This window comes from Ornithorhynchus anatinus, chromosome 16 (assembly GCF_004115215.2).
Source record: "Ornithorhynchus anatinus isolate Pmale09 chromosome 16, mOrnAna1.pri.v4, whole genome shotgun sequence".
NCBI lineage: Eukaryota > Metazoa > Chordata > Mammalia > Monotremata > Ornithorhynchidae > Ornithorhynchus > Ornithorhynchus anatinus.
Genome location: NC_041743.1, coordinates 45,921,489 through 45,942,479, shown reverse-complemented (window position 1 = coordinate 45,942,479; position 20,991 = coordinate 45,921,489). Strand labels below are relative to the sequence as shown.

The window sequence follows — 20,991 nt, the reverse complement described above, 5'->3', positions numbered from 1 at the left end:
TCTACCCCCAGCGTTTAGAACAGTGCCTGGCACATAATAAGCGCTTAACGAATACAATTATCATCTTAAAAAATGATGCCTTGCCATGCCAGAATCAACGCCCCCGGTTGACCAATTTTCTACCTCGGGCAAAGGGAACTTCCCCCCCGGAGCGCTGGGATCAGAGAAGGAACGGAAGGAACTTATGGAGGGAGAGTGGGGACAGAAGAGCCTTAGCAAGGTCGGGAGGAGGAGGAGGAGGAGGAGGAAGGAGGAAGGAAGGACCATGGCCTGATTCTCCGTTTCAGTTTTGCCGAGCGGACCAGTCCAGAAGGGGAAACCCAGGAGGTGAGAGCTGACAAAGACTGAGGCTAGGGTTAGGTCAACGGGTTGAAATAGGGCATAATAATAATAGTGACATTTGTTTAGCGCTCATTATGTGCCAGGCACTGTACTAAGCGCTGAGGCATTGTACCAAGGAAGGAAGGGGTAGGGCAGAGGACGGGTCAGGGGAAGGGGTAAAAGTAGGGAGTAGAGGCAGGGGGCAGGGGCAAGGGACGGCCGAGGGACAGGTGGGGGCGTGTACCTATGTGAGCCTTTATGAGCCTCTTCCAATCTTGGGCCTCGGTTTCTCCTTTTGCAGAATGGGGGTGGGACCATCTGACCTCACTAAGTCCTCTCCCTCCTCTCCTCTACTCAATCAGTGGCACTTATTGAGCGCCCACTGTTGGCAAAACCCTGCAAAGAGCGCCGATTTCCCCTTCCGCTCCTCAGCCGACCTTGGCCTCTCCCATGCCAGACCTACTTCTCGCCACCCCCGCTTGGTCCCTCCCTGTCCTCTCGCCCTTCCCTCCCTGCCCTTCAGACTGGGCCGAGCCAGCCTTGGGGCGTGAGCACTGGCAGAGGGAGCAGGAGAGCAGCAGGAGGGGGCAGCAGCCATGGCCACGGTGGAGCTGGTGGACTTGATCCAGGAGGAGGTGACCTGCCCCATCTGCCTGGGCTTCATGAAGGAGCCCGTGAGCACGGACTGTGGCCACTGCTTCTGCTCCAGCTGCATCTCTGCCCTCTTGGAAACGTCTGGCACGACGCCGGGGGAGACCCATCCGTGCCCCCAGTGCCGCACCAGCTTCCAGCCGGAGACCCTCCGGCACAACAGGCACCTGGGCAACATCGTGGCCGCCCTGCGGCTCCTGGGGCCGGGGGCGCGGCCGGCGGAGACGCTGTGCGAGCGGCACGGGGAGAGCCTGCGGCTCTTCTGCCAGGAGGACGGGAAGGCCGTCTGCGCCCTGTGCGACCAGTCCCGGGAGCACCGGGGCCACCGCACCCTCCCCGTCCAGGTGGCCGCGCGGACCTACAAGGTGCGAAACCCGGCGGGGGAGGAAAAGACCCCCGGGGAGGCAGTGAGGGCGGCCAGCCAGCTCCAGGTTCCCAGTTCTTCTGAGAGGGAGATTAAGCGACCGAATCCCACGGCCCTTCTGTGACAACTACCTCTTCTGCTCTGGGCGGGTGGTGTCCTCTCCGCTCTCTGCTTCCCTTGCTCTCCTGCTCTCTGCTTCCTCCTCTCCTGCGCTTCTGCTCCCTGTTATCCTAGTTTCTGCTTCCCTGCTCCCGGTTCTCCTATTTTCTTCCATCTCCCTCCCCCCCCCCCCACTTCCCTGGTCTCCTGCTCTCTGCTTCCTCCTCTACTCCTCTCCTGCTCCCTGTTCTCCTATTTTCGGCTCCCCTGTTCTATTGCTCCCCTCCTCCCTTGATCTTCTGCTCCCCTTTAGTATTGCTTTCCCCTCCGGGGATGGACAATCCCAGCCGGCAGAGGGACAACTGTCCAGCAGTGGAAAGGACTTGCTGCACAGTTTGAGCTCCCCGAGGTGGCCTGGCCCAGAGAAAGGGCAACGGCCTCCCCTCCTCCCGCCCCGTGCTGATGCACCGTGACCCCCCCACACACACAGGGGGCCACATTCCCCAGAGCCCTCACCATTGGAAGCCTCCAAGGTGCCTGGCATCGGCACCTCCGACAGCCTGCGCGGCCCAGCCCCAGCCCCCTCCTCCACCGCTTCCATCCCAGCTCAGCTGAAAGATACCACTCTTTCCCTTCTTTCCCCTCTCCCCCACGCCCTGTTCCGGCCCCTGCCCTGCCCACTCCTCTTCCTCTCCCAGGGCTCAGGTTGAGGCTCTCCCTACTCAGTTACATTTACAGTGCGGCCCATTAGGGAGTCCCCCGGGTCACAGTCCAATCCTGCTGACTGATAAAGCTCTGACCTGTGTCTCATCCATTCATCCCCTTGTGCATTCAGATTTACTGAGCTCTCCTCGTTGCTGAACTCTGTCTCAGTGTATCAACCAATCGATCATATTTTTGGATCACTTACTGTGCACTGAACTAAGCGCTTGGAAAACTACAGTGTAGCTAAATTGGTAGACACATTACCTGCCTATAGTGAGTTTACAGTCTAAATGGGGAGAAAAACATTAATATAAACACATAAATTACAAATATGGACATAAATGCTGTGAGGCCCCAGGGGTAGGGGCAAATCCTAGTGCAAGGAGGGCCCAGCAGGGAATGGGAAAAGAGGAAATGAGGGTATGGATGGGGAAGACTTCTTGGAGGAGATGTGCCTTCAATAAGACTTTGAAGGTGGGGAGAGTGATTGTCAGTAGATTATTAAAAGGATAGGCGTTCAGGCCAGACACAGGATGTGGAAGTTGGAGATACATTTACTTGGGAGACTTCAGTTAGACCAAGACCCCTGCTCCCTGACTTCGAGAACATTACAATCCATTGGTGACACAGGCAGACATGTCCAGTTGTACAATACAATAGAGAAGCAGCTTGGCCTAGTGGATAGAGCACGGGTCTGGGAGTCAGAAGGACCTAGGTTTCAATCCCGATTCCACCACTTGTCTGCTGTGATACCTTGGGCAAGTCACTTCACTTCTCTATACTTCAGTTTCCTCATCTGTAAAATGGAGTTAAGACTGTGAGCCCCACGAGGGACAGGGACTGTGCCCAACCTGATTAGTCTGTATCTACCCCAGCGCTTAGAACAGTGCCTGGCACATAGTAAGCACTTCACAGATACCATAAATAAAGTGGGAGCAAGAAGGAAAACACAGGCCCAGTAGGTAACAGCAAGGGAATTCATTCAATCGTACTTACTGAGCGCTTACTGTGTGCAGAGAACTGTACTAAGCCCTTGGAAAGCCCAATTCGGCAAGAGATAGAGCCAGTCCCTAAAGTGAAATTCATAAATAATGCAAAGGAAACATATCCATGCATTCATTCGTGCTCAGAGTGGGAGTAGAATGGCAAAGTCAAGGAGATGTAATTAGGAGGGAGTGGGATTTCCAGGAATTTTGAAGACAGGAGGAGCGGTGGTCTGCTAGATGCCATGTGAAGGGTGTTCCAGAGGGAGGGAAAAGGGCATGGAGAGTGGATGGCGAGGGGAGAAAGGAGAACGAGACACAAGGAGGGGCATGGGAAGCACCGAAAGCTGGAGCCAGGGAAGGGTGGGTGAGGAGAGCTGATGAGCAACTTGGAGGGAGCTGGAGGGAGCCTTGAAGCCAGTGGTACAGAGCTGCCCTTGGTGCGGCGGGAAACAGCCTGCTCTACCCCAGGTCACCAGTACCTGTATAACGATGCTATCTGTTAAGCGTATACTATATGTCAAGTCCAGTACTGGGATAAGCGCAGGGATAGATGCTAATCAGGTCGGATATAGTCCCCGTTCCACTTGGGGCTCACAGCATAACGGGGAGAGAGAACAGGTGTCGCTGTCCACAGCCACAGGTGGTCCCAGGACTAGCCCTCTCTCCTATCTCCTCCTCCCCAGACTTCTGTAATCAATCAATCAATCAGCCTCCCCCTTTAGAATGTAGGCTCGTTATGGGCAGGGAACGTGCCTGCTAATGCTGTTGTATTGTACTCTTCCAAGTGCTCTGCGCATAGTAAGCACTCAATAAAAACCACCGATTGATTGATTGACGTGGTAGAACCGGGATTAGAACCCAGGTTCTTCTGACTTTCAAGCTCCTTCTGCCGGAAGAAACGCTCCGAATCCTCTCGTTTTCCTCCCCTCACATCTCCGAAACTGACGGGCAGGCCTATGGTCAGCGGACTGACCCGTGGGTGGACAGAGACGTGGCCGCTCTGTCCCCGGAGCAGAGCATCTCTGCCCCCTGGGCCCGTCCCACTGCGGTGCCGCTGTCGGGGTCACACTTGGTGACGTCTCTGTGCCTGTCTCCGCAGAAGAGGCTCCAGGAGACGCTGGATGGGCTGAAGGAGGTGCAGGTGCGGGCTCTGCAGCTGGAAACCTCCGAGAGACACAAACAGGCGGCCTGGCAGGCACGTGACTCTCCGGGACGGCGGCGGGGGTCGGCAGAGACAGCCTGGAGAACCCCTAAACCCACCGTGGCCTCCCTCCTTTTCATACTCGCTCTCCAAGTCGCCCTCTCCCCTACCCGCTCCACCCGGTATGGTATTTTTAAGCGCTTACTCTGTGCCAAGCGCTCTTTCTGAGACCTTGGGGTAGATAGAAGATTAATCAGGTTGGACACAGTCCCTGTCCCACACATGGGACTCACAGTCTTAATCTCCATTTTACAGATGAGGGAATTGAGGCCACAGAAAATGAAGTGACTTACCCGAGGTCACACAGCAGACGAGTGGAGGAGCGGGATTAGAATCCAAGGCCTTCTGACTCCCAGGCTCGTGCTCTAATCATTAGGCCATGCTGCTTCCCTGATGTCCAGAAGATGGGGTTGGGCCTGACCACCCCATGACCACCAGTCACCACCGGCCCGCAGCTTACTGGCAGTTACTGACTGTGGCTGGGTATCCGGAGGGGCCGAACGGGCGGTGGCGGGGCCGGTGCAGGGGGCTGGAGCCGTTGGGGGCGTGGGTCCAAGTTTATAGCCGGGGTTCAACCCGCAGAGCCCGGCTTCTTTACAGCCCCCCATGCCCAAGCCCGACCACACCGTCAGCTTGGTTTCCCCTACCCCAGGGGGAGACCCCCGCCGGTAGCTGTCCCCCCCAGACCAACACATGCAGTTGACTGGAGTGGCTCAGTGTAAAGAGCCCGGGCTTGGGAGTCAGAGGTCATGTGTTCTAATCCCAGCTCCGCCACTTGTCAGCTGTGTGACCCTGGGCAAGTCTCCGCCGCTTGTCAGCTGTGTGACTCTGAGCTTCACTTAACTTCTCTGGGCCTCAGTTCCCTCATCTGTAAAATGGGGATGAAGACTGTGAGCCCCACGTGGGACCACCTGATTACCTGGTATCTACCCCAGCGCTTAGAACAGTGCTTGGCACGTAGTAAGCGCTTAACAAATACCAACATTATTATTATTATTAGCACACCTTCAGTCTGGCTCCCCCTCCCTCAAGGGGAGACCCCCGCCCCTGAGCCTGTCCTCTCCCGCAGGAGAAGGTGGCGGCCCGGAGGCAGAGGGTGGCGGCGGAGTTTGAGAAGATGCGCAGTTTCCTGGAGCAGGAGGAGCAGCGGCAGCTGCGGGAGCTGGAGCAGGAGGAGAGCGAGACCCTGCGGGGCCTGCGGGAGAGCGAGGCCCGGCTGGTCCGGCAGAACCGCGGGCTGCGGGAGCTGATCGCCGAGCTGGAGAGCAGGTGCCAGGCCCCGCCTCTGGAGCTGCTGCAGGTGAGACCGCGCGGGGGCGCCCCGGAGCCCGGGGCCGTGCGAGGGCGCCTGGAGCCCGGGACCGCGCGGGGGCGCCCCTGAGCCCGGGCTGGAGCGGCCAGCGCCGGCTCCCCCTGGCGGCGGGGGCAGGAATCGCAGCGGCGCCGGGAGCGTCAGCCCCGCCCAACCGGTGGGCCGGGGGCCCGAAGACCCCCTTTCGCCGCCCGTGTCTCTCCCGTTCCTGGCGTTAGAAGCGGCTACGCTGAGCCGGTCTCCGTCCCCATTCGATTCCACACGACGGAGCGTGGGCTGGCCTCCCAAAGCAGGGACGGCTGCATCTTGAAACGAAACCACGGACACGCCAAACCCCGACACCGGAACCCCCTAGCCCGACCAAGGCTCCCGGCTCATCCTGGTCCCGCCCTCTCCCTCACTTCCTCCTACTGTTGTTTGAGCGCTTATGCTGTGTGCAGAGCACTATACTGAGCGCTTGGGAGAGTACAGTAAAAGGCATGTGAGCCCCCCCTTTAGAGTGTAGGCTTCCCTGCCGTAAGGTCTATGTGGACAGGGATTGACTGTCATATTGTTATATTGCCCTCTCCCAAGTGCTTAGTACAGTGCTCTGCACATAGTAAGCGCTTAATAAATATGATCGACTGACTAATACCCTTGCCCTCAAACAGCTGACAGTTCAGTGTGGTGGGGGGGATAAATCCTCTATAATCTACCATAATTTCGAATACAGGAAATGGAAAGATAAATGGTGCATGGGCAAGTGTAAATTACCAGAAATTATTGTGCTCGGGCCAGGGGTTTGTTCAGACACTTTTCTCCCTTCTCCACCCCAGGCTGGGGATGAGGCTCTGGGCAGACAAACTGTTCCTTCTTTCCCCTCCCCGCCCACCCTGCAGCACAAGACATGCAGCCCTCCGGGTGGGTGGAGCAGTTCAGGGGACATTGTCAGGGACCCAGAGTCTCAGGATCCCCCCTACTGGGAACTGCCCCACCGCCCTGGAATCACCGTCCTTCCACCCCCACCTTCATTCTCAGGGGTCAGTGACCCTCGTCCTAGCCCAGGGTGTAGGCCAAACCAGAGACCAGATCTGGGGGTATTCTGGTCCCCAGTATCAGAGAACCGGTCACCTGGGTCCCACTGGAAAGCTTTCTCCAGCCCCAACTCGTCCTCCTTCTCCAGAGGGGCTGAAGGAAAAGGGAGGGAAGGGGTCCCCATCTTCCTTGTCCTCACTGGCTTTTCCTTTCTTCCCAGGACGTGAAGGACATCTTGAGCAGGTACGGTCCCTCTCCCTGTGTTGGCAGAAGAGGTTGGGTTGTGGGTGGATGGGGTGGAGTGTTCAGAATCATGGCTGGTCCAGTGTAGTGTGTGTGTGCGTGCATGTGTGTGTGTGTGTTTGTGAGCATGTGTGCGTGTTGGGGAAGGCCCTTGGGGCCAGGGCCAACGGGAGGGGTCTGGGGTCCTGTTCTCTCCCCAGGGGTGAGGCCTGGACCCTCTGCCCACCGGGCATCGTTCCCATAGAGCCGAGAAGTGTCTGCCGCATCCTGGGACTGAGGGAGACCCTGAGGACGTTTGCAGGTGACACTCTGCGCTGCCCCTGGGCTTCGCTGGACCAAAGACATCTCTCCCTACCCCTCCGCCCGGTCGCCAGCGCTGACGGCCCTTCCCGTCAGGGTGGGGCCTAGCCCCTAGACTGGGTGATCGGGTCAGTGGCTGCCCCGAGGGGACCCTCTCATCAGCACCTCAACACTCGGGAGGTGCAGAGTAGAGTCAGGGATTCAGGGAGGGACTCGACCCCACCCGTCTCCCTGACCTGAGACTAGGAGGGTCTGGCCAGGATCTGGGGCGGCTGGGGCCTGTGCAGGTGGGATTGGCCCCTCGAGGCTCCAGTTCTTCCCCTCCCCCTCTCCAGCCCCCATCACGGACCCTCCCCCCGGCCCCTGTCCCCCCTTCCAGGGATCTCTCCCTCCCACCCATCCCCCCCCATACACACTGAGGGCCCCGTCCTGACCTTTGACCCTCTGCAGCGGACGTGACACTGGATCCCGACACGGCTCATCCCAAACTGGTCCTGTCCGGAGACCGGAGGAGTGTGAGGTGCGGACAGGCCCGCCAGGACGTGCCCGAGACCCCGCAGAGATTCGATCGCTACGTCAGTGTCCTGGGGGCTCAGCGCTTCACGGAGGGGAGGCACTACTGGGAGGTGGCCGTGGGCGGGAAGACCAGGTGGACCCTGGGGGTCTGCAGGGACTCGGTGGGGCGGAAGGGGAAGGCCATCCGTTACCCTCGGACCGGGTACTGGCGGATAATCCTGAGGAATGGTGGCCACTACAAGGCCCGGAGCTCTCCGCCCACCCTGCTGTGCCCACGGGAGCCCCCGCAGCGAGTCGGGGTCTTCCTGGACTACGAGGCCGGAGACGTCTCCTTCTACAGCGTGGCCGACGGGTCCCACATCTTCACCTTCGCCGGCTGCTCCTTCTCCGGGTCGCTCCGCCCTTATTTCTGTCCTTGCCCCCACGACGGAGGGAAAAACGCCGCTCCTCTGACCATCTGCCCGCTGAGCGGGGGGGACGCGGGGTCCGACCCCGCTGATCACTAGGCCCTTCTCTGGACCCCGTAGTCGCCTGTCCAGGGTGGGCCGCTGTCCCCGTCCCCCTGTCCTCACGCCCGTTCCCCACCCCAGCCTCAGGGTCCCCCCTCCCCACCTCCGCCCACCTCTTCCCTTTCCCCTCTGCCCGCTCCGAGCTCTGCTTGGCAAAAGTGTGCCACTATTGCCCAGGTAAGGCACGGGTATCTTTCACACACTCTGCCCGACCCTGTACTGTACTCTCTCGAGTGCTTAGTATAGTATTCTGCATTCATTCGATCGTATTTTTGGAGCTTTTACCATGTGCAGAGAATTGAACTAAGCACTTGGGAGTGGACAATACAATAGAGTTGGTAGGTTCCCTGCCCACAAGGAATTTAATAATAATAATAATTATTATGGTATTTGTAAGCGCTTTCTATGTGCTGAGCACTGTTCTAAGCGCTGGGGTAGATACAGGGTAATCAGATTGTCCCACATGGGGCTCACATTTTTTAATCCCCATTTTTACAGATGAGGTAACTGAAGCACAGAGAAGTTGAGTAATGATGCTGGTATTTGTTAAGCGCTTACTATGTGCAAAGCACTGTTCTAAGCGCTGGGGGATACAAGGTGATCAGGTTGTCCCACGTGGGGTTCACAGTCTTCATCCCCATTTTACAGATGAGGGAACTGAGGCACAGAGAAGCTAAGTGACTTGCCCAAGGTCACACAGACAAGTGGTGGAGCGGGATTAGAACTCATGACCTCTGACTCCCAAGCCCGTGCTCTTTCCACTAGGCCACGCTGCTAATCTACAGTCTAGAGGTGGAGAAGACATCAATTAGTTAGTCATATTTATTAAGCGCTTACCAGGTGCAGAGCACCGTTCCAAGTGTTTGGGAGAGTACAATATAGTAATAATAAATTATTAATAAAAATAATAATAATAATTGTGGTACTTGCTAAGCCCTTACTATGTGCCAAACACTATTCTAAGCGCTGGGTTAGAGACAAGCTAATCAGGTTGGACACCTTCCCTGTCCCACATGGGGCTCACACTCTTATTCCTCATTTTACAGATGAGGTAACTGAGGCACAGAGAAGTGAATTCCTCAAAGTCACACAGTAGGCATTTGGCGGAGTCGGGATTAGAACCCAGGTCCTTTGATTCCCAGGCCTGAGATCTATCCACTAAACCACGCTTCTTTGGTAGACACACTCCCGGTTCACAACGAGCTTATGGTCTAAACTAGTCTACAGTCTAGTCTAAATAAATAAATATATTTAATTGCGGCTGTGGACCTAAGTGCTGGGGGAGGGGTGAATAAAGGGGGCAAACCCAGATGCAAGGGTGACATGGGATCATTAACCTTCCCTGAGGCCGCTCCGGCTCCTCCCACAGGACCCTGGTCACTGCTCGCCCTACCCGCCTCCTCACCTTTCCATTCTAATGAGAGAAATAAAAGTTTCCCTAGTAGCCCCACACCTCCACCAACTCTTCCTGCCTCCATCTTCATCACCAAATCGGGCAGGGAAAGTGTTTGGCTTCTTTTTTTCACTCCCCCATTGGCTCAGTGCTGAGCTCTCCACTCAGTAGGCAACCAGTAAGTACCATTGATTGATTGATTGACTGACCACATTTACCTGGGATTCAACAGTCCCCCCAACCGCCCCGTGGGGCAGGGACGGGGGAGGATTTTTCTCTGAACCCTTGACTCAGTCTGATCGTCCCGCATTCCTCCCAGTCCCCCGACCCCAGCTCCTCACTGCCCCCCGCCATGTTGAGGTGCTGGGGAGTGGATCCCCCATGGGCTGCGGCCGCGCTAATTCATCCCGCAGCTGAAGTGAGTCAGGCCAGCCAAGCTTCCCACCTCCCTCACCGCTTCCCCCCTTTTCCCCGCCCACACACACACCTAAACGTTGCTCAGAAATGCTAGGTGGAAAGGGAAAAAGAAAGTGGGAATAAAACAATCAATTTTTACCGTGTTTCGACGGACGACCATGCGGGAGCTGCGGGCTAGGCTGCTTGCGTGGGTGTCGGATGTGGGCGGGTCCATGAGTCTGTCAGCCACGGAGGGATGAGCAGCTGACAGGGCTCCCAAAGAGCCAGTCCCGCCCCAGAGATTTCCCCCATGAACCACACTCCCTACTCCTAAACTCCCATGATCCAGGTCTCTTCAAATTTCCTGGGAGTTTCCCCTCCAGACCTATTTTTATGGTATTCGTTAGGCGCTTACTATGTGGCAGGCACTGTACTAAACCCTTGGGATTGATAAAAGCTAATCAGTTTGGACGCAGTTCCTGTTCCACATGGGGGCTCACAGTCTTAATCAATCAATGGGATTAGAATCCGTGAATCAGAAGGTCATGGGTTCTAATTCCGACTCTACTTGTCTGCTGTGTGACCTTGGGTTTCACTTCACTTCTCTGTGCCCTCATCTGTAAAATTGAGATTAAGACCGTGAGCCTCAGTGGGACAACCTGATTACCTTGTATCCACCCCAGCGCTTAGAACAGTGCTTGGCACATAGTAAGCACTTAACAAATACTTTAGTTATTATAATTATTGTCACTTCATTTCTCTGTGCCTAAATTGCCTCATCTATAAAAAGGGGATTGAGACTGTGAGCCCCAAATGGGACAGGGACTGTGTCCAACTTGATTTGCTTGTATCCAACCCAGTGCTTAGTACACTGCCTGGCATATAGTAAGCACTTACCAAGTGCTATTATTACCATTATCGTTAATAATAGTAATAAAAATAATAATCCCCATTTTACAGTTGAGGGAACTGAAGCCCAGAGAAGTGACATGACTTGCCCAAGGTCATACAGTAGACATGTGGTAGAGTTGGGATTAGAACCCAGGCTCCTCCAACGCCCAGACCAGTGCTCTATCCACTAGGCCAAGCTGCTTCAGCCCAGCGTGTCCCTGCCCCTTCCCTGCAAACCTGGATGTCTTTTTAAACTTTTCCAAGTCCACAGCAGCAGCAATTTCCAAAAGTTTCCCGTTAGCAAAGCTTGCCATGGGTGGGGAAGCCGCCTGGGCATTTCCTGCCCTCTCCCCAGCAGTCAGTGGGTAATGAGGCTGACCTGCTGATGTCCTGACACCCAAGCCTTAGGGAGCGATGGGTCAGACTGCATTTCTGAAGGTCCTGGAACACGGGGGGATGAAAAGGACCAGCGGAAGATGCCCCCTACTTTCCCTGACCCCATGACTGGCTCCTCGGAGCCAGCATTCCCGCTGCCAGCCTTCTCCCCTTCCCCCTTCCTCTCCTTCCTCCCCCCTTGCAGAGGGACTGACCGCTTGACCCCGGGGAAAGACAGAAAACTGACCTGTCTTTACAAGCTCACAGCGTTGACTGGCCCTGCTATATTCAGAAGCCAGAGGGCCGCAGGCTGATACCACAAGAGGAATATGGACTGATGCAGAATTGATGATGTGTGCAAATCACTGGAACGCTCCATCCTCAAACCAGCTTCCTCAAAGGAGACCTCAGCGCCAGCCTGAGAAGCCTAGACAGACCCCAGATGAATATCTTGGGTTTCTCATCACTCCCCAGCCAGGCCTATTCATTCTTTCAACCATATTTACTGAGTGCTTACTGTGTGCAGACCACTGTACTAAGCAACTGGAAGTGTACAATGTAACAATAAACACAGTCGGGAATATGGAAATGGGGCCCAGCACAGAGGAGGTAATACAGTGTAGAGTTTTGTACACCAGTGCCCTGAGCAGGTTGTGAGTGCATCAAGGCTTAAAGGATGCATCTGTCCTGTAGTGGAAGTTGGGGGATATAAAGTGGGGAGATTATAAATCGATCAGGCAGACCTCTGAGGCAGAAGTAATTTCAGATTTTCCTGGGGGCCTGGTCACTGTGGGCTCCAGAGGCTAGTCACGGGGGGAGCGGGGACAAAGTCTGCCTCAGTCTTATCCCCATGGTCAGGGGGAGGAAGGTCATGGGAGCCCGAGGAGGTTTTTTTATGGTATTTGGTAAAGCACTTGTTTTGTGTCAAACACTATTCTAAGCCCTGGGGTAGATACAAGTTAATCAGTCCCTGTCCCACTCAGGGCTCGCAGTCTACGTAGGCAGGAGAACAGGCTCCAGGAGCGGGAGCGGGCGGTGAGGAAAGAGCGAAGAAGGAGGTGGTGGAGCCGGTCCGAGCGGACAATGCTGCCACCGTGTGGCCGGTCCTTGACTTGCAGCCAGCTGCCCCGGGAAAATCCCTCCGCTCCCTCAGCACCGGGGCATCCTGAGAAAATACATTAGGACTCTCCTGCCTCCTCTTCCGGCCCGGGACTTAATAATGATAATAATAATAATAATGGGATTTGTTTATTCATTCATTCAATCGTAATTATTGAGCGCTTACTGTGTGCAGAGCACTGTACTAAGCGCTTGGAAAGTACAGTTCAGCAACAAAGAGAGACAATCCCTGCCCACACCGGGTTTACAGTCTAGAAGGGGGGAGACAGACATCAAAACAAGTAAACAAGCGCTTACTATGTGCCAAGCACTGTTCTAAGCCTGGGGTAAATACAAGGTAATCGGGTTGTCCCACAGTAGTCTTAATCTCCGTTTTATAGATGAGGTAACTGAGGCACAGAGAAGTTAAATAACTTGCCCAAAGTCACGCAGCTGACAAGTGTCAGAGCCGGAATTAGAACCCATGACCAAGCCCGGGCTCTTTCCACTAATTCACGTTGCTTGGGGCGTGGGGAACCGGTGGCCACCGGGGAGAAGGAAGGGCAGTCACGGAAGGAAAGAGGCAGGAGGGGCAGCTGGATCTGGGTCCCCGTCCACTCTCCTCGGTCCCTCGGACAGCCCGCGGTCCCCAGGAGCGAAGGGGGTTCCCCCTGGCTCCCCGAGATGTTCCCAAACGGGTTAAATCTCCGTCCTCCCCTACTCACCTCGCTGGTCCAGGGGGTCCCAGCCCTAGAGCTGTCCCTCGCGGACGAAGCCGGTGAATATCCCGGGCCCTGGGGTGGGATGAAAAGATGCTGCAGTTTCGCTTCACCCCAGCCCCACGCCACTGCCCCCAGCCCCGCCACGGTTGGACTGGAAGGATTCTGGGGCAGTGATTGCTCCAGGTCTTAAAACCCCAGGGTGGGAGAAAGTGCCCCTCTCCCTTCCTCCAGCCCCCGCCCCAGAGCCCCGTGGGGTCGCGCCAAAACGAAGATGCGGCCGGGGGTGTCTGTTTGGGCTGGGCTAAATTAAAAAGAACAGAAACCTCCCGCGGGACCTGCGACCCCCCGCCCCACCCCACCGCATCTCCCTTCCCCGCCTCCAGCCCCACTTTAGGACCCCGCTTCCGTCGCCTCCTTGGCTCTCGGTAACCCCCGCAGAGTCTGCCCCTAGGACCACCCCCAAATGCCCCCACCCTCGGCTGTGGGAAAACGAGGGGCCGGGGAAGGGCGGGGAGGTTACTGATCCCGGAAAAACCGGAGACGCCCTGAGGCCTCGGCTCAAGAGGGATCTGCCAGGATGAGAGTGTGCTTGTGCGCGTTTATGTTTGCCCATTCGTGGGGCTGGGTCGGAGCAAGAGAAAGAGAAAGAGAGAGAGAGAGATAGTGTGTGTGTGTGTGTGTGTGTGTGTGTGTGTGTGTGTGTGTGTGTGTGTGTGTGTGTGTGTGTTTTGCCGTTTCCAGAAGTTCCAAGGCGGGACAATTTTCGGTGTCCCGGAGTCCCTGGGATCCGGTCTCTGGGCGGGGGCGGGGGCAGTGGGAGGAGGGGGAGGATCAGCATCAACTTCTCCCCTCCCCCTTCGTCCCTCCCTGTACCCCGCTCCCGGTCCCCTCCTCCTCCACTCCTCTCCCCAGCTCGGACGGCGCCGCCCCCCCGCCCCCCGCCCCCGCCGCATCGCTAAGCTTGTTTTTCTCCTAATCAAAAACGTCTGCTCCCCGCGCGCCTGCATCATGGAAACTGGATCGGCCAAGCCAGGCCCAGGGGCCGCCCGGGACGAGGGGGGACCCAGTCGGGAGGCAACTGGGCGGGGGGCAGAGGGAGGGGGCCGAGGGAGGAAGAGGAAGACAGAGAGGGAGGGGAACGGGCCGTCGGCGCTGGGACCGCCAGATCGGGGCCTCTGTCAAGGCAGAGGGAAAGAAAGGCCTGCGCGGAGGCAGGGGGTGGGACAGAACGACCTCTGTTAGGTTCTGTGCCATCCCCTCGCATCCTGATCCCTCTCCCCCATCCCCACCAAAAATTCCCTCCTCCCCGACCCGCAGGGGTCTACATCGCCGGATCATAGGGTGAGCTTCACCCTTCCCCCAGCCCCACAGGCTGTCTACACAGCAGGGCTTTCTAGAGAGGAGAGGCCCCAAGAAAGGGGGGTTGGCTAGAACGGTCCCAGCTCCGGGGAGACCAGTAAGGAAGGAGACCTTATTCTTTGTTACAAAAAAAAACCAATAAAATCCATCCACAGGAATAATTACATCAGTTTACGGTCCATTCGGCCCACTTCCTACCTTGATTGGGGGTGGGGTGTGTGTCTGTGTATGTGTGTGTGAGAGAAAGAGAGAGAGACGGCACGTTGTGTGTCCCTGCATGTCTAAATTAGTGTCTATGTTAGCGCGTGTGTATGTCACTGCGAGTGTGTCAGGGCATGTGTAACTTCATGTGTTTGTGTATGAGAGAAAGAGAGATTGATTGAGGGGATAAGAGGTGCAGAATGTGAGCTTGAAGACTTGGGAGTTGTCAGCTTCTCGGAGGAGGAGGAGGAGAAAGAGAAAGGAGGAGGAGGAGGAAGAGAAGGAGGATGTAGAAGAGGAGGCAGAGAAGGAGGTAGAAGAGGAGGAGGAGAAAGGGGGGAGAAGGAGAAAAAAGCAGGAGGAAAATTTTCCCTGGCAGCCCAGCGGGTGGGCTGGGCTGAAACCCCTATATCATCTCTAGAGAACAGTCCCTTTTCCCCTTAGCCCCCATCTCCCATGGCTCCTCCCATATTAATGTGTAAACGTGGCTACCAACTCTAGCCTGGAAGCTCGATGTGGGCAGGGAACGTGTCTATCCACTCTGTTGTACTGTATTTTCCCAAACAGTACTCTGTTCTGCACACAGTGAGTGCTCAATAAATATGATTGATTGATTTCAGAGCACTATACTGGGCATCTTCTATGTCCCGAACACCTTCTGGGTGTAGAGTACTGTACTGGATACCTAGTGTGTGCAGGGCACTGTATCGGGGCCCTTTTCTGTTTAAAGTGCTATATTGGGCACTTTGTGTGTGCAGAGTACTGTAACGGGTGCTTTGGAGAGTACTGTAGTGTGGATTTAACCCCTCCCCTTTCATAATCTGCCAAACCTCAGCCCTTCTTAGCTTCAAAGTCCTTGGGAAATTTGGCAAGGAATGACCAGAGGCCTCTGGCCCTACCCCTGCTCTGGCCCTACCACCGCCCCTGCCCCGCGCTCCTCGGGGCTCGCCAAATGACCAATGGTCGCAGGAGAGAGAACAGATCCTAGCCGCGTCTAGTGGTCTCTTGGCCACCCGCTCAGGTCCGTCTCCTGAGGGCTCCCTCCGGCCACCTTCGTCTCACTCAGAGCCTCTTCCACTCCTCCCGGGATTCTTTCTGCTTCTTCAAGTCTCTGTGTCTCTAAGTCTCTCTATGTATCTCTGTCTCTGCCTGTGGGTCTGTGACTGTGTCTCGGAGAATCTCTGCCTGGAGGGTCTCTCCCTAGTTCTCCCTCTCTCTCTCCCCCCGCACCCGCAAGAGTGTAGGAATCATCTGGTCCCAAGTCTTCCCGGTCCAGGTTCTGCCCAGCGAGGGGGGTGCGATGGCCGGTTCTCGGCGGGGGCTTAGGGGGGCCTGGAGGGCCTGGAGGGCCGGTCCTTCTCTCTCCTTCCCTCTCTCCGCGACCAGCCTTCCCTCCGCCCCCTCCCTGCAGTCCTTCTGCGCCCGCCTTTCTTAGGTCTCACCCCCTCCCAGATCCCCGGAAAACACACACACACACTCTCTCTCTCCCCCCACCCCCCACCTACCCCCTCAGGGATTCCAAAGTCCGATTCGCCTAGTCCGCAGCGGGGGCCGGGCCTGGGGAGGGGCCGGGGGAGCCCGCAGACGATCCCGCGTCTCTCCGCCCTCCCCTCCGCCGCCCCCTCCCATCTCTCGCTCCCCCCGCCCCCCCCCCCCGGCGCTGCGGGTGGGCCTGGACGGGCGGTGGCGGGAGGGGAAGCGGGTCTGGGGGCGGGTCTGGGGCGGGGGGCGGCGCTGGGAGCCGGGCTCGGGCCGGAGCCGGGGGGAGGGGGTCGCCCGGGCCGGAGTCGGAGCGATGGAGCCGGGGCGGGCGGACCGGCGGGCTGGGGGGCAGCCGGACCCGGTGAGTGCGGGCGGACGGCGGAGAGCGGCGGGGGGCAGGCGGGGGGCATCGCGGAAACCTGCTACCTGCCCTGGCACCGCCGGAGCCTCCCAACCCCCCGACACACACACACTCTCTCTCTCTCACACACACACACACTCACTCTCTCGGTCTCACACACAGAGACACACACACACACACACTCAAGAGCTGGTAAGGGCTGAGGTCTCCCCAGACACCGCTTCCTTACGGGGCCAAAGATCCCCCATCCCCCAACGCCCCCCCCCCAAAACCATCTGGGTCCTCTCAGCTTTAAGGGGGGTCCCGTGGTCCCGTGTCCTCGTTGGGCAGCTGGAAGAGGGCCCTCTAGAAAGCAATAACGGGACAGGGGGTTCTCCGCTATGGAGCCGGGGGAGGGGGGCGGGGGCTGAGAGGGGAGCCTGAGGGCAACGGCCTGGGGGCCGGGGGGGGGAGGCCGGGCCGAGGGTCGTCGGGGGCTGGGCCGGCAGGAGCGCCTTCCTGACCCCCGGGCCCTGTAGCCCCCACCTCCCTTCCCGCTGCCTGGGCCCGACCGCCCCCTGGGTCAAGGCGGGCCGAGGGCATCCGGACGTCGATCTTGGGAATCCCGGGACCGGCTCGGGGGAGGAGCGCCTCCAGGACTCCCCCAGCGACTCCTCCCCGGGCCACCCCCCCCCAAACACACACTTCTCCCGGACAGAAGTCCCCGCCCCCAGGGAGCCCTCCAGAGACGGCAGTCTCTCCGGCTCGCTGGGCCGGGGTGGGCAGGGGTCTTCCGAGGTTGGGGGCTGGAGAGATCGCTGGCGGAGGAAGCAGGGCGCGGAGAGAGGTCGGATGGGGGGGTCCGTGGGAGAGGACCCTGGGCCCCGGACCCCCCGCTCTGACGCGGCCCGCACCGCCTGTCTCTCCTCCTCCCCAGGGCGTCCTGACGACGGCTCCATGACGGCGGGGACCCCCGGAGCCGGCGCGGCGCTCAGCCCGCTGCCTCCAGGCTGCCCCCCGGCCCGCGCCCTCCCGCGCCCGCCCCGTCGCCGCCTCGGCAGAGGCCGGGGCCGCCGTCGCCGTCGCCCCGAGGCCCTGGGGGTGCGGGCCAGGCTGCGGCTGCGCTCGCCCTCGGGGGCCTTCGCGGCGCTGGGGGCCCTGGTGGTGGCCGCGGGCCTGGCCATCGCCGTGGCCGGCTACTGGCCGCACCGGGGCGGGCCGGGGGAGCTGCGGCGGGGGGCGGGGCGGGCCCCCGGGGACCCCCTGGAGCGGCTGCGCCTGGTGGGGCCCGTGGTCATGGGCGCCGGCCTCTTCGTGCTCATCTGCGCCAACACCGTGCTGCTCGAGAGCCGAGACTCCGAGACCCGCCGGCTCCGCCGGGCCCTGGCCCTGGCCCTGGCCTCCCCCGACGGCAGCCCGGACGCCGGGGTCCCCGACCGCCTCCCCGTCGGCCCGGGCGTCCCCGACCTCCTCCCCCGGCCCAGGCCCGGCGCCCCCGACGGGAGTGCCGGCTCCTTCTCCGGGACCGCCCGGCCCGGAGCCCCGGGGGGCCGCCTTGGGGACGGAGCCGGGCCCCCCCCGGACCTGGGGGCCGCGTCCCCGGCCGCCTCGTGGCTGAGCCTGAGCCTGAGCTCGGAGCCCGGCATCCCCCTCCCGGCCGCGCCGGGCCCGCGGCCGCACGGCCAGCCGCTGCGGGGCCCGCACCGGGAGCCCCCCGAGCCCGGGGGCCGGCCGACCCGGGCCCCGCCCCCACCCAAGCCGCCGCTCGGGCCCGCCGGACACTCCAAGTCGTTGGACCTCGCCCGGGACGGAGCCCTGCTCGGACTCGGCCCCGGCCCCGGTCCCGGCCCGGCGGACCTCGGCCCGGCGGCCCCCGCCCCCGACCGCGACCACCGCAGCTGGCCCCGCCTGGAACGGCTCAGCCTACTGGGCTATGCCAAACTGGGGGGCTGCGGGGATCCCGGGGCCCGGGTCTGAGAGCGGGGTGGGGAGCGAGGCCCGTTGAGACCTCCGCCCAGGCCCTCCCCCGGGAGGGACCGGCCTGCCTCAGTCTCCGGGGAGGGGCTCCAGGGCCCGGGCCCTCCCACTCCCCACTAAAGCCCCCCCCCCTTCCACCCGGGTGACCCTGAGGTTGGACTGCAGGCCCGCCTAAACCGACCGGGGACTTTTTCACTTGGCCTCAAATTCGGATCCTTCACCCTCCTTCCCTCTTGTGGGGAGGACGGGGCCAGGTCTGAATAATAGTAATAACGATAATAATAAATAATAAGCAGGCGGCTCCGCCCCCAGGACCCTCCCCCTCTCCGTCTCCACCCGTCTGAACCCAACTGCTCTGGGGCAAGAGGGAGAGGAGGGATTCCTCGGCCTCTTTTCTGCGCCCCTTGATTCCGAAGCGGTGGGTGTTTGTGGAAACCAGGGAACAAAGGCCTGAACCGCCCCCTTAGATCCTCGAAGCTCCGGGCGGGGGGCAGCTCGGCTCGGAGGACCAAAGCAAGTCCGGGCCCCGGCGGACCGGCCGGCTCCGACCCCAACCCCTCTGCGCCGGATCCGGAACCGTCCGTCGAGCTGGGCCCGCGGGGCTGGAGCGGGAGCTCCGGGTTGCGCGGAGGGAGAGGCGATTAGCGCTTAGGGCGGAGGCCGACGGAGGGACCGGGCGGGACGGAGAGGTGGGGGGAGGGTGGTGGGCCCCTCTCTCCCAGGATAGGGGTCGGCCGGCTGCTGGGGATGGAAGGAAGAGCTCTTGCTTCTTAAATAAAGTTTTAAAAACTGGAGTTTCCTTGCCCGCTCTTGGGAGCTTTTCCCAGCCCAGTCCAACGGAAACGCCCCCTCCTCTCCACCCCAGGCGGTCCAGTGGGATCTGGGGGTCGTAGGACGGGGTGAGGGGAGGAGGCTTCCGCAGTCCGTGTGATTGGATCGGCTCCCCGAATCGACCTGCCCGGAAGGGGGTCCAGGGGAGAGGGAGTCCTGCCCCTTGAAGACCCCTGACCAGTTTCTGCCCCTCCCCCTAGAGGGGCGGAGTTGACTCGGGTCTCCGAAATTCCGTTCCTACCGTCTGCGTGGCAGCCCCGCCCCTCGCCCCCGCTCCCGGGACACACCAACAGCTCCTCCGCCCGCCCCGGCCGGACTGGTCTCCGCCGTCGGCGGCGCATCGGGCCCTGGGGATCCCCCCTTCCCGTCCCCACCGGGGCCTGGCCTTCGCTCAGCCCCGGCGCACGCAAACACCCCGCACTCTCCCAGTTCCGCTCCGACCGGCAGGATCAGCGCGCCCCGCCGAGTCCCGCCTCGACCCCCGGGCGCACCGGAGCCCCGCGGGCCGACCAGGGGGCGCACAGCCGACGGCGCCCGACGACCTGAGATGGGGGAGCTTTCTCCTGGCTCCGGTGGGACCCCCCCCCCACCCCGCCCCGAGGAGTCTCCCTGACCCTCCCCAATCCCCCTGCACACCCCCCGGGCCCGACAACAGATGACCAGACAGGCATGCTTGCTCGTGGCCGGGCGGTCTCCCCCCACCCAGGTCTGCGCCGGGCAGCCCTGACCCTGCCCCGTTGGGGGGACCGGGGCGGAGGACGGCGGGGCATGGCGGGCTCAGAGACGCTGGAGAGAGACCGCAAAATCACACACCCGAGATCGGAGACAAGTTCCAATTTCTTTGCTCTAAAACAGCTAGTGACACAGCTCAGAAAAGCAGGTAAAAATACACCCCCCCTTCCACGCCCCCAGCCCCGGTCTCCTGGAGGGTCCAGGGTCTCTGCAAGTACTCCAGCCTGCGCCTCCCGGCTGGGGAAAGGGGCAGGGGGCCCGCCCCGAGACGAGGGAAGCCAAAAACCCTGAAAAAAGATAAAAACATTCGCTGGGAGGGAGGGAGAGGAGAGGGAGTGGCGGAAGGCCCTCAGGGGTCGCGGCCGTTGCAGTAACGGACCCCCGGGCTCTAGGGACGGCCCCACCCTCCCCACTGCAAAAGCTGCGCCGGCAGGCGGCCCCCCCGGGGCTGCGCCGGGCTGTGGGGGCGGGCGGCTCCCTCGGCGGCGGGCCGACACACGGAAGGGCAGGGCGGGGTTGTTCCTGAGGAGAGAAGAGCCAGCGGTTCGGCCTGGTATCCGGTTGTACTCGAGACCCCTGCCCCCCTCTCGGCCGGCTCCACGCTTGGCTGAGAGAAGAGAATGCCGCTGGCGGGCCGAGGCCGGAAATGAGCCTCGAGCTATCCCCTCTCCCCCCAACCCCTCCTGGACCTGGTGCGTCTCATCCTCCCCTCACCCACCTCAAACAGGAGCAATACTGAGCCTCTGAGCTGGCATGGCCCAACCCAATCTGATCTCGCTATCCTGCTCCCATCCCTGGGGAGATGTGGAGGGGTGAAGATGGCTCCGCCCCCTTTCCCGATGAGGAAACTAGCCCAGAGAGGTTAGTGGGTTGCCTGGGGTCACATAGCAGGCCAGGGCGGGGACTAGAACCCGGGCCTCCTGACCCGCTGACTCAGCGCCCTTTCCCCTGACCCAGGTGGCGGTCAAGGGGC

At 60.1% G+C, this 20,991-nt stretch overlaps 3 protein-coding genes and 1 long non-coding RNA gene across 4 annotated transcripts in view; 2 read left to right on the top strand and 2 right to left on the bottom strand.

The window, feature by feature from the left end:
* The first annotated feature begins 661 nt into the window (after positions 1 to 661).
* LOC114817175 (E3 ubiquitin-protein ligase TRIM58-like) lies at positions 662 to 8,254 on the top strand. The gene is made up of 6 exons (XM_039914280.1): positions 662 to 1,403; positions 3,968 to 4,321; positions 5,397 to 5,627; positions 6,874 to 6,896; positions 7,097 to 7,197; positions 7,647 to 8,254. Exons 1-6 carry the CDS (start codon positions 918 to 920, stop codon positions 8,216 to 8,218), a joined length of 1,767 nt encoding a protein of 588 aa, XP_039770214.1. The 5' UTR covers positions 662 to 917; the 3' UTR covers positions 8,219 to 8,254.
* Positions 8,255 to 10,107: 1,853 nt separating this feature from the next.
* Positions 10,108 to 13,255, bottom strand: LOC114817154. The gene is made up of 3 exons (XR_003765001.2): positions 13,100 to 13,255; positions 11,524 to 11,703; positions 10,108 to 10,249 (listed from the first exon to the last, which is right to left on the bottom strand). It is a non-coding gene; the product is annotated as an uncharacterized LOC114817154 (long non-coding RNA).
* A 3,171-nt stretch (positions 13,256 to 16,426) lies between these two features.
* Positions 16,427 to 19,249, top strand: TMEM200B (transmembrane protein 200B). The gene is made up of 2 exons (XM_029080251.1): positions 16,427 to 16,499; positions 17,416 to 19,249. The coding sequence occupies exon 2, from the start codon at positions 17,436 to 17,438 to the stop codon at positions 18,453 to 18,455; it is 1,020 nt and encodes a 339-aa protein (XP_028936084.1). The 5' UTR covers positions 16,427 to 16,499; positions 17,416 to 17,435; the 3' UTR covers positions 18,456 to 19,249.
* An 856-nt stretch (positions 19,250 to 20,105) lies between these two features.
* EPB41 (erythrocyte membrane protein band 4.1) overlaps positions 20,106 to 20,991 on the bottom strand; it is a 39,573-nt gene continuing 38,687 nt past the window's right edge. The window contains 1 exon segment of the mRNA XM_029080534.1: positions 20,106 to 20,540. The gene's annotated coding sequence lies outside the window, so the exon portion shown is untranslated.

Coding starts and splice junctions, on each gene's coding strand:
- LOC114817175 (XM_039914280.1), top strand. CDS start 918: ATGGCCACGGTGGAGCTGGTGGACTTGATCCAGGAGGAGGTGACCTGC. Junction 5,628..6,873: donor CGCCTCTGGAGCTGCTGCAG/GTGAGACCGCGC, acceptor CTTTCTTCCCAG/GACGTGAAGGACATCTTGAG. Junction 6,897..7,096: donor GTGAAGGACATCTTGAGCAG/GTACGGTCCCTC, acceptor TTCTCTCCCCAG/GGGTGAGGCCTGGACCCTCT.
- TMEM200B (XM_029080251.1), top strand. CDS start 17,436: ATGACGGCGGGGACCCCCGGAGCCGGCGCGGCGCTCAGCCCGCTGCCT.